We start from the raw sequence: 15,598 nt of genomic DNA, 5'->3' as shown, positions 1-15,598 counted from the left end.
ACAAACAAAAAAAATACTATGAATTTTTGGGATGTTACACTAATGCTTGAACTTGTTGCATTCTATAACAATTATTTTACAAATTTACAAATTTTCTTTTGTAAAAATTTTGTTTAAAACTTTTTTTTATTGTTCTTTTTTTAAAAACTTGTTTAAAACATTTTTTTAACAAAGTGTAATAAAAAAAAATACGTTAAACAGCAAAAATTGTGAGTGAAAAAGGTCGAAATAATTGTACAAATGTATAAGAAAGATATTTTTAAAAATTGTAGTTCAAGTTTAAAAGACAATAAAGACTATAAAACGTTACATAGAAGTGTAAAGAAAAATTTAAAAAGAGATTATAATACAAGTTTAAAAAGGTTGTAAAAGAAATTCAAAATAGTCTAAAAATTCAAAAATGCCTTTAAAAAGTCAACAAATGCCATGTCTTAAATGTTTAGTTAAAGGAGTGGGTGACAATGGAATAGATGGAATAGAGTTTTGTGTTGAATTTTTACCATGGACTTGATGACTTATGTGTGATAATTGACCATTAACTTGATGGCTGGCGGAGAATTATGCAATTAATATTCATACATATTCATTTCATTATTTATCAAATGTTTTCCAAGCAAAGCTAAGCAAACTAAACCTAACAGGAAGTTTAATATTGTGAGTGTCTCTACAAAGCCACCATTAGCTACTAAAATGGAATGTTGGGCTTGTAGTAAGCGTAAATCATTGCAATATTCATTGTTGATGTTGATGATGATACATATTCTAGTAGCTGGGCATACACAAGGGGATTGTGTAGAAGAGGAGAGAAAGGTACTACTGGAAATCAAAGCCTCCCATATGAAGTCTTATGATTCTGAAATTGACCATTTTCTCCCTACCTGTGTTGATTATGGCAGTAGTACACCTGGGGATGGTGGCAACAACTGTTGTGATTGGGAGACGATCAACTGCAGCACAACAACGGGGCATGTGACAGAACTCTCTTTGTACAACTTAAGAGGGGTGAAAGACGTCTACATGGATGATGAGAGCAAGTTGTGGCCATTGAATGTTTCCTTGTTTCTTCATTTTAAAGAGTTGACAAGTCTCAATTTGTCATTTGATTTTCTTGATAAAGAGATTATGAAGAAAGGTACAACGCGATTAATTGCTTTAGTATTTCTTTCACCTGGTTCCAATGCCATATTTATTCGAGTGAGCACTAATTTATGAACACAACATCCAACTAATTTATGTACACTCAAAGACGCTTCTTAGGTAACTTAGTAGCTGGATAATATTTTTCTATTTATAAAAGACTGAACACAAGTTTTTATGTGTACTTCATATCCTGCAATTCATGCTACAACTTTTTAGTATTTATCGATGTTGCTCAAAAGGTTGTCCTTTCAATATCAAAAGACTAGGATGCATGTGTTAAAAAATTTCTCTTTTGGCGGACTTGAAAGGTTGTCGAGTTTGAAGAAGTTGGAGGTACTAGACCTTAGTGGGAATCATGATATCGATAACGACATCATTCCATCATTGAGGACACTCACTTCACTCAAAATCTTGGATCTTAGCCACACTAGCTTCAATGGATACTTCTCTACCATTGGTAGGTTTGCGTCTTATTCGTTTTTCTTTATTTAGGTTATCATCATATCATGCACAAATTCTTGTTTTAAAGATACTTTTCAAATGAATTTCAGAATTTGCTGCTTTAGAGAACTTCGAGATGTTGGATCTAAGCTATGTGAGTGTAAACCTACTTAGGTGTGAACCTGCCATGAGTAGCTGCACCACCCTCTTTTGTTGACAAATGAATGCCTCCTTTGTTGACAATAACAACTAGAATTGACAGCTTCTTTATTTCACACGGTGAACACAATAAATTGTCACAGTACTTATAGTGGCTAGCTTTAGTATAAATAGAAGTTGTAATATCAGTTATAAGATACCACAAACAGAGAGTGTAGTGTGTAATACTTAGAGTGAGTATTAGAGGGTTGTTTCTTTTTCTTGTAATATTGAGTGTGTAAGCTCTTCTCTTTTGTTCTAGTTCTGAATAAAAGTGTGTTTCAACCCCAACAAGTGGTATCAGAGCTTGGTTAAGCTCCGGGGGAAGCATTCTTTGTTTTTTGGTCGAAATTTTTTTGTCTCAAAAACAATTTCGGAGTACACCGTTAGAAAGGTCTCGTTCTGAGGATTCCGAAAATATATTTTTTTTTAAATTTTTTGACCACCGGAAGGCCTCCAAATCACCGGTCAAAGTTGGTCAAATCTGCCGGAAAAGTCGCCGGAAAAACCAGGGTTCGCCGGAGAAGACGACACTGTAGCAGGTACTGTAGCAGCACTGTAGCAGTGACATCAGCAGTGACGTCAGCAGCTGACCAAAGTTCTGGAAATTGCAGTTTAGCCCCTGTTCTTCCGGAAAGTGCAATTTGGCCCCTGTTTTTCAGAAAAATTGCAATTTTGGTCCCGTTTTTCAGAAAAATTTCAATTTAGCCCCTGTTTTACTTCTGTAAAAGTTCTGTTTGCCCCCTGAACTTCTGAAAAGTTCATATTGGTCCCCATACTTCAAAATATATATATATATATATATATATATATATATATATATATATATATATATATATATATATATATATATATATATATATATATATATATATATTCTTACTCATGTATGCCCAAGTATATGCCAAGAATGACTACACCAACCTCGTCATCTTCTCAAGCCGGAGTTGAAAGTTTTCAAAGGACCGGGAAAGACGGTAGCGTTACGTTACACTATCCAATGCTCACGAAGATGAACTACGCGGTGTGGGCCATAAAAATGCGAGTGAATTTACAAGCACAAGGAGTATGGGATGTAATTAAAAATGCAGAAACGGACGAACGTAAAGATCGGATGGCTCTTGCGGCTATTTATCAAGCAATTCCAGAGGACGTACTTCTGATGTTAGCTGAGAAGGACACAGCTAAAGAAGCATGGGAAACGCTCAAGATGATGCACATGGGAGCCGATCGGGTCAAGGAGGCTAAAGCTCAAACCTTGAGAAGTGACTTCGAGATGATCCGGATGAAAGACAGTGAATCGGTAGATGATTTTTCCATGAGATTGAATACTATCGTAACTGGTATTCGATCTCTAGGTGAAAAGATTGAAGAAATTAAGGTTGTGAAGAAGTTTTTGCGAGCTGTACCGATACGATTTATACAAATCGTAACATCGATCGAGCAATTCGGAGATTTGAAGAATATAACGGTGGAAGAAGTTGTGGGTCGTCTTAAGACCCATGAAGAGAGACTTCGAAGCTATGGAGAAAAAGAAGAAGGACCTTCTCTATTGCTTACACATGCCGAGTGGGCATCTCGTTCGAAGCAAACTGGCGAGAGAAACTCGTCAAACACTTCAAGAGGACGAGGAGGACATGGTAACCGAGGCCGGGGATGAGGCCGAGGTCGTGGACGTGGCCAAGGAGGTGGACGCGAGTACAATACAAATCGGAATGACCATAATCCTTCTCGAAAGGATAAAAGTAAAATCAAATGCTTTACTTGTGAACAATTTGGTCATTATGCTTCGGAGTGTCCAAACAAGAATCGAGGTGAGGAGGCAAACCTCACTCAAGCCAATGAAGAAGAGCCTATTTTAATGATGGAAACCTCACAAGAATATGCACACAAAAAAGTGTCTCTAAGAGAGAAGATTTGTGTTAATCTTCTTGCATCGGGAGAAAGTCGAATCGAGTCTGAGGTATGGTATCTCGACAACGGTGCTAGCAATCACATGACTGGAGACCGCTCAAAGTTTCGCGAACTAGATGAGCACGTTACGGGCCATGTGAAATTTGGGGATGGTTCGACCGTCGCTATTTTGGGAAAAGGGTCGATTTTATTCGATAGCAAAAATGGCGACCAAAGACTCCTTAATGAGGTATATTTCATTCCAAGTCTAAAAAACAATATTATTAGTCTTGGAAAAATGACGGAGGAAGGGAGTCGGGTCATAATGGATGGGTCGGATCTGACATTGTTTGACAGAAACAAAACTCTACTTTTGAGAGTTAAACGATCCCCAAACCGGTTATATAAAACTCCTTTAAGGACCGGTAGACCGACTTGTCTTTTAGCAACAAAAGACGAACCAGCTTGGATATGGCATTCTAGACTCGGTCATGTTAACTTTCTCGCCTTAAAGAAGTTGTCCGAAAAGAATATGGCAATCGGAGTCCCAAAGATTGAGCACCCAAACCAAGTATGTGAAGGGTGCGTTCTTTCCAAACAAACCCGAATTCCTTTCCCGGATCATGCAGTTTTTCGGGCTCAAAAACCTCTACAACTTGTTCATGCGGACTTATGTGGTCCGATCACACCTACGTCTGTTGGAGGGAGTAAATATTTTCTCCTTTTAGTAGACGATTTTAGCCGGTGGATGTGGGTTTACATGCTATCGGAGAAGTCTCAAGCCTTGAGCGCTTTCAAACGGCTCAAGTTGATGGTTAAAAAGAATTCGGGTTATAAAATAAAGACACTTCGAACGGACCGAGGGGGAGAGTTCACTTCAAAAGAATTCTCATTATTTTGTGAAGAAAATGGTATTCAAAGGCATCTTACGACACCATATTCGCCTCAACAGAACGGAGTTGTAGAAAGGCGAAATCGGACCGTTATGGACATGGCAAGAAGTCTGCTCAAAGGTAGAAATTTTCCGGGAGAGTTTTGGGGAGAAGCGGTTAGACATGCAGTTTATCTTCTCAACCGCCTGCCAACAAAAGTACTTCCCGACAAGACGCCTTATGAAACGTGGTTTGGCAAAAAGCCCAACCTTGAACATCTAAAAGTTTTTGGTTGTGTTTCTTTTGCTAAACTTGTAGGTGGTCACTTGAAGAAGCTTGATGATCAAAGTAAGAAGATGGTGTATTTAGGTGTGGAAGATGGAACTAAAGGCAATCGTTTGTTTGATCCGCAAGACCGAAAGTTGCGAGTTAGTCGCGATGTTGTTTTTGACGAAAAAGAAGAATGGAATTGGTACAAAAACAAAGAAGAAGAGATGGCGACTCCTAAGACCTTTAACATAATTGAACCACAACCCCAAATACACCTCGAAACACCTCAAAATGACCCCGAAATCAATCTGGAACAACCAAACAGTCCAGGAATCGATGCTATCCAAGTTGGACAACCATATGCTGAATTTGACGAGCCTGAACCAGCTCCACATACTCCTGTCTCAGCCCCATTTTCTTCAACCTCGCCTCATATGGAAAGCCCTTCTAGTGAGATTGGGCCAAGGGGATTGCGTCCGTTAACCGATATTTATTCTGAAACCGAAAATGTGTTCCTTGAACCTGGAGAATTGTTGATGATTGCAGCGGATCAACCCTTGAATTTTAAAGAGGCGGTAACCTCTAAGGCATGGCAGGAGGCTATGCAAACAGAGTTGGATGCAATCGAGAAGAACAAGACATGGAAACTTACCGATTTGCCACCCGGACACAAAGCAATCGGTTTGAAATGGGTGTTTAAAGTGAAGAAAGACAACTTGGGAAAAGTGGTGAAGCATAAAGCTCGACTTGTAGCAAAAGGATTTGTACAAAAGGAAGGAGTCGACTTTGATGAAGTTTTTGCACCGGTAGCATGACTTGACACCGTAAGGCTCATTCTTGCCTTAGCAGCTCAACATGGGTGGGTTGTCCACCATCTCGATGTCAAATCGGCATTTCTCAATGGAGATATCAAAGAGGAGGTTTATGTCACCCAACCAGAAGGATATGTTGATAAAGCAAACAGTCACAAGGTGTTCAAGCTTCATAAAGCTCTTTATGGTCTACGACAAGCTCCTCGAGCTTGGAACATTCGTTTGGATAAAAGCTTAAAAAGGCTTGGTTTTACAAAAAGTTCACAAGACCCAGCTGTTTACAAAAGGAACTCAAAAGACAAAATTCTTATTGATGGTGTCTATGTTGATGACTTGATCATTACCGGGTCGAACACTAATGATGTTGTCGAATTCAAAGAACAAATGAAGAAAGAATTCGAAATGAGTGACTTGGGATTACTTTCTTACTACCTTGGAATCGAAGTTTCGCAAAAGAAGTGGGGAATATCTTTGCGACAAACGGCTTATGCAAAGAAGATTTTAGAGCAATTTGGGTTGCTGGATTGCAATCCGACAACGTCACCAATGGAACCTAAGTTGAAGGTTAAGAAGGATGAAGATGGTGAAAAAGTTGATCCAACTGAATATAGGCGAGTGGTAGGTTGTTTGAGGTACTTGACTCACACTCGACCAGACCTGTCATTTTCGGTTGGAATTGCAAGTCGTTTCATGGAGGAACCAACCACTTTGCATTTCCAAGTTGTGAAACACATCTTGCGATACGTAAAAGGAACTGTTGATTATGGAATCAACTATGGAAAAGGTCGTGAAATTGAAGATTTGGTTGGTTTTACCGATAGTGATCTTGGAGGTGACCCTGTTGATAGCAAGAGCACAAGTGGAATGATTTTCTATCTGGGAAGGAATGCGATAACTTGGCAATCCCAAAAGCAAAAGACTGTTGCTTTGTCCACGTGTGAAGCCGAGTTCATGGCAGCTACAACAGCAGCATGTCAAGCCATTTGGCTTGCTAATCTCGTGAAGGAGCTCACGGGACATCATATTATGCCTATCACCTTATATGTCGATAACAAGTCAGCAATCGCATTGATGAAAAATCCTGTGTTTCATGGTCGAAGCAAACACATTGACATTCGTTATCACTTCATACGAGAATGTGTTGAACGTGGGCAAATTATAGTGGAATATGTCAACTCGAAGGATCAACGGGCGGACATCTTTATAAAGGCTTTAGCATACGTGAAACATGGTGAAATGCGAAACATGATCGGAGTGACGAATCTCGAGCCAAGTTAGGTTTAAGGGGGAGAATGTGAGTGTAAACCTACTTGGGTGTGAACCTGCCATGAGTAGCCGCACCACCCTCTTTTGTTGACAAATGAATGCCTCCTTTGTTGACAACAACAACTAGAATTGACAGCTTCTTTATTTCACACAATGAACACAATAAATTGTCACAGTACTTATAGTGGCTAGCTTTAGTATAAATAGAAGTTGTAATATCAGTTATAAGATACCACAAACAGAGAGTGTAGTGTGTAATACTTAGAGTGAGTATTAGAGGGTTGTTTCTTTTTCTTGTAATATTGAGTGTGTAAGCTCTTCTCTTTTGTTCTAGTTCTGAATAAAAGTGTGTTTCAACCCCAACAAGCTACTGTGGCTTCAATGGTACCTTTGAGATTCCAGGTAATCAGTATCATCATAAAACCATCATGCCAATATAATATCTGTATTAGTGATAGTAACTACTACAATACACTACAATCAAGTCACTTCGTCAGATATGATAATAATTCTTGTAAGGGAAGCATAACAATATTAGAAAAATAGATATATATATATATATATATATATATATATATATATATATATATATATATATATATATATATATATATATACTCCTAAACAGCTTTGTTGTTCTATCAACCTAGAGCTTATAAATTCAACTGCTACAACTCCTAAATGTAGGTTCTGAGAGGGTTTTCGTATTGAAGAAGTTGAAAACTTTAAATCTTGCGGGCAACAGATTTAATGAAAGCGTTGTAACATCTTTAAATACCCTTTCATCGCTTACAAGCTTGGATCTTAGCAACAGTCTAATGTCAGGACCATTTCCAGCTCGAGGTATGTGCTATTCCTGTATATAGCTCTTTCCAAAGTTGTCGGGGTATCATTTGTAGACCATATGAACTTAATTGATTTTATCTTGTTTCCAATTTGGTACGATGCATGAGAACCTATATTTATAGAGTGTTTGTGGTACTGATATGAAAATTCCTGCAGAAAGAGGGACAAAGTCCAAGAAATTTAGTATACATGTCTCAATGTATATGTAATTGTAGATATCATTTTTTATCTAACAGAAGACAGAAATATTATCTTATGGTCCAAGGAGATCATCTGGTGTGGGGTCGTGCCTGTTATTTATGCCAGTGGTCATCTATGGAAGTAGTCCTTCTATCCTTAGGCAGGGGTTGCCTGCATCTTACCTTCCATTTACCTGATTCTTATGATACATGGGTATTGATATTGATATTGATCGATACATAATTGCCTATGAAATAATTTTTCATGGTCTTGGGTAGATGTTTATAATATATTAATATCACTAGTTCTATTATCTATTAAATTTACATTTAAAAAACACCAAAGTGGATGTTGATTAAACATATTGAATGTGCAATTTGATAGTAAAACATTCCTGCATCCTATACTTATATTTTCTATTAACAATTACATATATCTATCTTTCTAGCTTTTTCAGTTGTATATACTTTATGAAACTTGTAAAATAAAATATAATGTTTTATGTTTTTGATGTCAAATAAGCAGTTACTTTTCCATAACTTGGCGTCACAAAAATAGTTACACTAAAAAAATTTGGTATGTGGTAATCACATTCACTACAAAAATTGACATCACAAAAGGAAGACACATTTTGAAAATGCGTAGTTCTTGAAATTCAGTCACATTTTAAACTTAACATCATAAAACGTATTTACATTCATATATAAATTTGTTACTTCTAACTGCATCTAAGGGAAAAAAATTTAAATGCATATATGCAATTGGAAAAATATGAAAATATAGGCTACGTAGAAATCCTAATGGGCTGTGCTAAAGTAGGGGTGACATCAGGACCGAGTACTTGGAGCCAGTCCGGACACAAACCAATCTCACTGAGGATTGGCCCGGTTCCAAATATTGGGAGCCGATTGGAGTTTGGTTGGCATCTGGTTCTTGATCTTTTTCCAAGGAAACATGTTAATTTGGGGTTGTTAGTCTAGTATCATGCTGGACTTGGTGTATATTTATAATATTTAAATGTAAATTGTTGGTGTGAACTTCTAATGGAGTAATGGTTGTAATCGTCGGTTTAACTAGATACAATTTGTAAAAAAAGGTGTTAGAGTTGGAGATATTAGTCACATTAGCCTGAATGATAGTTCCCTAGCAGTGGCATGTTTTCGTCTTTTCATGCCTTCTTTTAAGTTATCATGCACAAATGTCTGTTTCAAAGATACTTACACCCTTTTCAAATGAATTTCAGAATTTGCTGCTTTAGAGAACTTGGAGACGTTGGATCTAAGCTACTGTGGCTTCGATGATACCTTTGAGATTCCAGGTAATCAGTATCATCATAAAACCATCATGCCAATATAGTCGCTTTGAATTTATACACAAATTTCCTTTTTGCAACATTACGAGACCATACATAGCAGAGGACTCTTTCATGTGTTGAAGTTTGAAATATGACCCGTTTCTTTTCTTGGGACAAAGAAAATTTGCAGTGAGGACTTGATACTTGAAAGCTAAACATTATTAAAATTAGATATGAATATATACTTGTGTATGTTCTCCTAACCTGATTTGTCTTATCAAACTAAAGCTTACAAATTCACTACTTCAATGTCTAAATGTAGGTTCTGAGAGGGTTGTCATATTGAGGAAGTTGAAAACTCTAAATCTTGCTTACAACGGATTTAATGAAAGCGTTATAACATCTCTAAGTATCCTTTCATCGCTTACAAACTTGGATCTTAGCTACAATCAAATGTCGGGATCATTTCCAGCTCAAGGTACGTGCAATGATTATAGTTTATTTGATTTAGTACAGGAGTCGGTGATGATTTTGGTGAAGGGATCTGATTTTTAATTTTGGTTTAGGGATTTAGGGTTTTGAGGAAGAAGTGAGATACACCTAAATAAGAGAATTGGCATATTTTGTTGGACCGATATTATACTCTAAGGCTACCTGTTTAGAGTGGTGTAGAAAGACTAATGAACATATAATGCTCCAAACTATATTCAAAATTGTACATCTGAAAATAACATGCATAATACATGATATGTGTTTTTCTTTCGTATTACAGAATTATCACATCTCACTAACCTGGAGGAGCTGGATTTAAGTGAAACAGGGCTCAACGGCGCACCAAATATCCAAGGTAAATGAATTCTCTTTTCTACAGCCTGTTAGAGCTTATCCTAGCCATGGTATGTTAACTTGTGAATAGTGATGAGGTTCCTGAATGTTAATGAATCCTAATTTCTTTCATAATTACAAACTTTACAAGACCATGCATGGTTTCTCTAAGATTTACCTTCCTTTAATTTTGCAGCTTGTAAGACCCTATCGAAATTGAAAAGGCTGAAGAGTATAAATCTTTCTGGAAACAATTTCAACAACAGCATCATATCATGCCTAAGTGCCTTCCCATCCCTCAAGATTCTTGATCTTACATCTTCTTTTTCATGGGGAAGTTCCTTTCCTGTCCAAGGCATGTTTATCTTAAAAGAGTCATCAATAAAGAAATCCAATACAAATATTATTTATTAGTTTCCATTTTTGCTAATTGTTTTATCAAACTGATTGATACGTCTCTGTAATTCAGAAATCTTTACTTTGCCTGATTTGGAAGTCCTCTTCTTGAGAGATAATGGTTTCAATGGAACAATACCAATGGAAGGTAATGTTCTTTCGTCGTTACTTAATTAACAACATTATTATTGGTTTAAGAAGTCATCTGAAGATGAAAGGTTAATGAGGTGGGTGGGTAAGTGGCCCAATACCTTATCTAGCTTCAACCATCAATCATATATGACTTGTAACATATCCTTTTTCATGGTTTTTGTTGAAAATTAACTGTAAATTAGTTGTGTATTAGGCTGTCAATTAGGAGTAAATCAAGGTGTATAATTTCCATGTTTAAATAGTTGCCTAGATTAATGAGATAGGCTCTAGTATAAATTAAGGCCCTATACTTCTTTATTCTGTGTGAAATACAGATCACAATCTTCTTCTGGTATCAGAGCGGTGTTATTATTCCTGCTGTGTTTCTTTTTTCTTTTCAGGCCTCTAGGGTTTTTGTGTTTCTTACCAGACCCCGGTCACCATATACTCCAAATCCTTTCGTCTTTGCTGATAAGTTATTTTCGGTTATCATACTCCTGTTACAGGCATTTCTTTTATTCTGTTTTGTTAAAACAATGTCCGGAACAAACAATATGTTCAATCTTTCTTCCTCTCCGGTTCTCTCTGCTGAAAAATTGACATGTTCTTATAATTATATGACCTGGTCATCTACTGTGGAGTTATGGTTTATTGGTCAAGGTCTTGATGATCACTTGACAAAGCAACTGAACAACATTGATGTCAAAGACCAACCCAAGTGGAAGCTGATTGACGCCTTCCTTTGTAATGCCCTCTGGAATCCTATAGATCGGACGATTGTTGCTCAATACCGATCGTATCGCTCTTGCTACGAGGTTTGGCAGAAAGCAAAGAAACTTTACTCGAATGATATCAATCGTTTATACACATTGGTCTCTAATATGAAGAAAATCATGCAACAAGAACAGGATATGCAGACCAATCTTGGGAATATAGAGACTATACGACAAGAGTTCGATGAGCTGATGCCATCCTCTACCAATCTCGAATTGCAAGAAGAGCAACATGGAAAATTCTTTGTGGTTCTTGCACTTGCAGGGTTACGTCCAGATCTTGAGTCTGTTCGTAACCAAATCTTAGCTACTCCCGGGATTCTAAATTTTGATAATGTTTTTGAGCAGCTAGTTCATATTTCAGCACCAACAAACATCACTACTGGCTCCAGCATCACTGATTCTGCAATTCTTGTTGCATCTAAGTGTAACACCGTAATTTTTCAAACAAAATTTTCATTTTAAAATCGCATACTTTTCGTAACATATTGTATAGAAATCTTGTTTATTCAAATTGCAAAACACAACTCCATTAATAAGCCAGGATCCTCAAAACATGACTCTTTCTCTGGTGTGTACAATCAAGCCGGTGCCGTCCCGCGATCCTGAGAAAACCTGAAACACATAACACATAACACTGTAAGCACAAAGCTTAGTGAGTTCCCCAAAATACCACATATAACACATATTAGCCACTCGAGGCTATAACTCTGTGGGCCCTCTGGCCCAAACTCTGTGGACCCTCTGGTCCTAACAGTGTGGACCTTCCGGTCCCAACTCTGGAATACACACAACATAAATCACATAGAAATAATGCAGTGCAACACATCACATACATAGCATACAAGATACTCTGTCACATAACTCTAACTACCACTCAAGGTAAAGTATAGTGAGAAGACTCATCTGACGAGCAGCAAGTAAAGACCCCGCTCATGAATCTCGAACTAGCCTCCACCTACACAAGGGATGAATATCTCTAAGTGATACTCTAATCACAACTCTAATGACCGAAGGCTATTCTTCCTCTCTTTCACTCTGTGAAGTGGGTAAAAGACCATTTTACCCCTCCATGGTCTCTATTACTTATGTTGATCAAAGCCCCAAAGTCAACAGAAGTCAAACTCGAGTCAACAGTCCATGTTTGACCCGACTCGCCGAGTGCACCCTTACGACTCGTCGAGTCCACCTACTTTCCTCAGAAATCTCGTGACAGTCCAGCTCAGCTCGTCAAGTTGACCCCCAACTCGTCGAGCTATCGCCTGATTCGGTTCCTCGGGACAAACCCTAACCAACTCGTCGAGTCGGCTCATCGACTCGGCGAGTTCATTCAGACTAATTGCTCATTCAGACGATTTAAGGCAGATCCATCACCCCAAACACTAGATCTACCATCCTGAGGGTCGATTGTCACGTAAAGCTGCAAGCTTTACGTTTAAACATGGCATATAAAGCTCATAATGCCAATATAACTCTAACAAGGATGATTAACCACAATAACCCTTCTATGGTTAACTAAAGCTATAATCTTTGGACTCTCTGGACCTCACAAGGTCCAGATCTGAAGCCTAGGCCTCATGAGAGACCTTATGCATACAAAGTCCCAATAATGGTGGAAGAAACCCTAATCTTCCATATCTACAAGATCTAAGCTAAATAACAAGAAAGGTGCAAGCTTTTACCTCTTACTCAAGCCCTTGCACGAAGTTACACCAGATCCACTGATTCTCTAGCTCCCTTGATGGGTGATCTCCTCTTCTCCTCAAGAGATGCACTAGTTTACTCCAAGTTTTAGCTTCTAAGACTCTCATGGCTCTCCATACCCGTTTAGGGTTTGCTCTCAAGGAAGGGTAGCCACAAATGAGGCTATAAGTTCCTTTAAATAGGTCTCAAACCCGGGAAATTAGGGTTTCTCTGCCCAGCACCTACTCGGCGAGTCCCTCCTCTGACTCGTCGAGTCCATTCATTAAAACCACGCGGAAATCTCGACTCGACTCGGCGATTCGGTTCCTCTACTCGTCGAGTCCCTCCTCAAATCTCAAGATTAACATACACCATCATGTCTCTGGAAATCCGGATGTTACACTAAGGAGGGAGGCAACCGTGGTCGAGGGAATAGAAACCGGCCCCGATGTAGTCACTGCAATAATATTGGTCATACAGTTGACCGATGCTTTCAGCTTAAGCCACCTAAGATAGCTAGTGTTTCACATGAGGGAACCATGCCAGGCAATGTGTCTATCTCTGCTGCTGATTATGAAGAACTCCTGAAACTACGAGAAGATAAACAATCTCCCATTGCTTGCATATCTCAATTATCCCCAATGGGTCATTGGGTGATTGATTCAGGTGCTACTGAACATGTGTCTGGTAACACAAATTTATTCTCTAACATTACATACTCAAATACATTGTCCCAGATTACCATGTTTAATGGCTCACAGACTAAAGCTACGGGCATTGGACAAGCCCAACCTGTGCCTTCATCATCTCTTGATGTCCTTTTTTGTACCTGGTTGTCCATTCAACCTTATTTCTGTTAGTAAACTAGCTAAAACCCCACCATATAAAGTTACATTTTTGGATGATTTGTTTCTTGTGCAGGATCGAAACACTGGGAGGACGATTGGTGTAGGATGTGAGTACCATGGGCTATACTACCTCACACCACCATCTTCACCCATAGCATGTATTGCAACTGATTCTCCTGCCATTATTCATCATCGTTTGGGACATCCTAGCCTTTCAAAGTTACAAAAATTGATACCCAGTCTTGCAAAGTTGTCTTCATTAGAGTGTGATTCTTGTCAGTTGGGAAAGCATACTCGTAATTCATTTCCTAGTCGAGTCAATAAACAGTCTGAATCTCCTTTTTCTTTAGTTCATTCAAATGTGTGGGGTCCTAGTCGTGTTACATCACATTTGGGTTTTAATTATTTTGTCACCTTCATTGATGATTACTCAAGGTGTACCTGGTTATTCTTAATGAAAAATAGATATGAATTATTTTCTATCTTGAAGTCTTTTTGTTCTGAAATTAAAACTCAATTAGGTATTCCAATACGTATCCTATGCAGTGACAATGCAAAAGAGTACTTTTCAACTCCTTTTCAATCATTCATGACCTCCGAGGGTATGCTTCATCAATCCTCATGTGCGCATACCCCACAACAAAATGGAGTGGCTGAACGGAAAATCAGACACCTGATCGAAACAACACGCACTCTCCTTCATAACAATGTTCCGCTGTATTTTTGGGGAGATGCCGTTCTCACAGCATGCTACCTAATTAATCGCATGCCTTCTTCAGTGTTAAAAAATCAAATCCCTCATTCTTTATTATTTCCTACTCAACCAATGTTTTCCCTTCCACCTCGTGTCTTTGGTTGCACATGTTTTGTCCATGATCTCACACCCGAAAAAGATAAACTACACGCAAAATCTCTCAAATGTATCTTCTTGGGTTATTCTCGAACACAAAAAGGTTACAAATGTTTCTCTCCTGATCTTGGACGACATCTCATTTGTGCTGATGTAACCTTCTTTGAAACTACCCCATTCTTCAGTCATATCGACCGTAGTAAGTGCTCTCTTGATTTTGTCCCTGAAGACGATCCACAGAACCCACCAAACTTCCACTTTGAGGATCCGATCACAAATCCAATAAATGATTCGTCACAGGGCTGGTCCATTGGTATTTCATGCTCGGGGCGAGATGAAAAAATGAATGCCCCTACATTTGTAGGGTACCTACATTTGTAGGGTACAATACACCAAACGAATATACATCATAAATGTATAAAACAGAAGTGAAATATATATTTTTTTTCATATATAACAGCCAAAATCTTGTAAAAATCACCTAAAACAACAAACTCATACACATCATAAATGAATAAAACAACAAACTCAACAGTGGCAGTAGCAGTAGCATCAAAGCAGCAGCAAAATCACACATCTATTTTGAAAAAGGTTTTGTACTTTACGGGGATAACACATAAAGGCAATGCACTTTGCATCAAAATTCCAACAGCAACAGAAATGTTATGGCCCTCCAACAATTATGAAACCACAAATAAAGGCTTTAGAAAATACCAGATCATCCTTAACTTCAGACTTTCATTAAAGCAATCCACAACAATACCAACTTGGGGAAAATAGCAACAATGGATTAGACCTTAGAGATATCATGGGCATTTTAGACAATAAGGTCATTATCTACAGGAGGAGTGATTTAATGAAAACATAAATTAAAAAAGA

General features: G+C 38.1%; 1 protein-coding gene across 1 annotated transcript; it reads left to right on the top strand.

Moving 5' to 3' along the window:
* The first annotated feature begins 690 nt into the window (after positions 1 to 690).
* LOC145114325 (receptor like protein 21-like) lies at positions 691 to 2,341 on the top strand. Its single transcript, XM_079050322.1, has 2 exons — positions 691 to 1,132; positions 2,232 to 2,341. Exons 1-2 carry the CDS (start codon positions 691 to 693, stop codon positions 2,339 to 2,341), a joined length of 552 nt encoding a protein of 183 aa, XP_078906448.1.
* Positions 2,342 to 15,598: the final 13,257 nt, after the last annotated feature.

This window comes from Lactuca virosa, chromosome 1, assembly GCF_052849685.1.
Source record: "Lactuca virosa cultivar CGN04683 chromosome 1, Lactuca_virosa_CGN04683_v6, whole genome shotgun sequence".
Lineage (NCBI taxonomy): Eukaryota > Viridiplantae > Streptophyta > Magnoliopsida > Asterales > Asteraceae > Lactuca > Lactuca virosa.
The sequence above is the reverse complement of the archived record's forward strand: the minus strand, read 5'-3'. Positions and strand labels throughout refer to the sequence as shown.